This window comes from Leishmania infantum, chromosome 29 (assembly GCF_000002875.2).
Source record: "Leishmania infantum JPCM5 genome chromosome 29".
In the NCBI taxonomy this organism is placed as follows: Eukaryota; Euglenozoa; class Kinetoplastea; order Trypanosomatida; family Trypanosomatidae; genus Leishmania; species Leishmania infantum.
This window is the reverse complement of record NC_009413.2, coordinates 225,445-227,340: the sequence shown is the minus strand read 5'-3', so window position 1 is coordinate 227,340 and position 1,896 is coordinate 225,445. Positions and strand designations below refer to the sequence as shown.

Here is a 1,896-nt window from a genome sequence, read left to right as displayed (position 1 = left end):
ATGCCACCGCGCCATCGAATGCCTCGCCCTTCGCCCGGTGAGCTGGAAGATGCCGTTCGCCCCTACGAAAAGCTCGTGATTGGCCTCCCCACCGCCATGGAGGGGTGGCGGCGTGCGTACGGGACAGTCAGAGAGTGGTGCAAGCTAGCACCCAACCCGCTCCTCTGCAGCCCTGCCAACATCCTTGGCGAGGAAAGCGGCAACGATCGCAGTCGTGCACTGGCGCTGCCGTCCCGCTCCACATCGGGGCATCCCGGCGACGCCACGGCTCGCCCTCCTCCATTGAACGAGCCACACACGAATGCGCAGCGCTTTCCTCAAACAAGCGCCGCTCCAGCAGCCAGAAAGGATGACGCCCTGTACTGCGACGCCTGTCAGCGAGAGTTTGCCACACAGGAAAAGTACGAGGCACACATGGACACGCATATGTACTGCACTGTTGCCGGATGCCGTTTCACCTGCCGCAAGGGCAAGCCTTGGCGGATGGAGGAGCACATAGAGCTGCTGCACAACCGCCCCGATGCGCCGAACCTGGTGGACATGAACGCTTACCTCGAGCAGCGCAAGCGCCGCTTCCCCACGCAGGACGCCGTGAAGATGAAGGTAGAGGAGCTCTACTACAAGGCAGCGCGAGGCGTCGTGCTGCCCGATGAGCGGCGACGGTGGATGCAGCAGCATGGTATTGTTATTCGCAAGCGGCCTCGCACGGAGGAGTCTGTGATTATACGCGGCGGACTGCCGGCCGGGTCACATTCTCCATCGGCAGCGTCGTCTGCATCTGCGTCGTCGTCCCGGTCGTCGCGCTCGCCGTCTGAGCACCGCCAAAGGCGCTCTTCCCACCGAAACCCGTGCGAACCTTCGCAGCCGCCGGCGCCATCTCTCGCAAGCGACGCGGAGGGCGGGCAAGCTCGCTTCATTCAGCCGCGGTCCGTCTCATCTTACCAGGAGTCCGACCCCACGGCCGCACCGATTAAGGCCTCTAACACGTCTCCACAAGGATCACGGACAGGGGACCAGAGCACCGATGCTGTTGGTACCACGGCGACTGCCGTGCCTTTGGCAAAGCAGTCGTCTCCCTCGCCGGCTTCGTCGGCTGGTGCCCACGCCGCGCGAGCACATCCCACGAAGATAATCCCTCTTGGCCCCAACGGCACCCTTACCCCGCGGCAACGCGTGCAGCTCGTGCGCGAGCGCTACGCTGCTGCAAAGGATGTTCCGCAGTTTTACGTCTGCCACCGCTGCGGCATCAAGGGTGATCACTGGGTGTCCGACTGCCCGACGAAAGGCGACAACACGTATGATCGGCATGTCGTGTGGGGCGAGGCAAAGTTGTCTGCGTTGGAGAAGGGCGCCAAGCCGCATCGTGAGAGGGCGGAAAAAGACAACAATGGGCCAGAGCAGCCGGGGCCCGGTGATGCTCCGCAGCAAGAGGCGCCAGAGACCACGGCGCCAAGCGACAGCGGTGCCGAGCAAGCTGTAGCTGAGCAGGTGCATGGCGTTGCGCCAACGCACCCCTTGCCCAGCGAACTCCGCGGGGCGGCGCCTGTCGCGCCTCAAGAGGAACTGAGCGCTAACGCCACACCGCCGTCGGAGGGCCACGCAACACCAGTGGCCGATGCCCCGAAGGATCAAAGCAGCGAAGACATGCCACCGTTGCCGCAGCCTGCAGCGCCGCTGGCTGATGCGCCGAGGGAGGTGACTCGCATGATGGCCCCTGTCGCGGCAGCGAGGTACGCGCAGCCGCACCGCCGCGACCCCGCCCGCCGCCCGCCTCCGCCGCCGACGCTGTACGAGCGACTCACAGAGGAGGCGAGGATGGATGAGCAGGGAGTGCTGCTGCAGGCGTTGCGCTTCTTCGTCGCTCGCGACTTCTTTGAAGACCACCCGAAGCCATGA

General features: G+C 64.9%; 1 protein-coding gene across 1 annotated transcript; it reads left to right on the top strand.

Moving 5' to 3' along the window:
• Positions 1 to 1,896, top strand: LINJ_29_0630 (conserved hypothetical protein; the record flags this gene model as incomplete). The annotated part of the gene is made up of 1 exon (XM_001466545.1): positions 1 to 1,896. The coding sequence occupies one exon, from the start codon at positions 1 to 3 to the stop codon at positions 1,894 to 1,896; it is 1,896 nt and encodes a 631-aa protein (XP_001466582.1).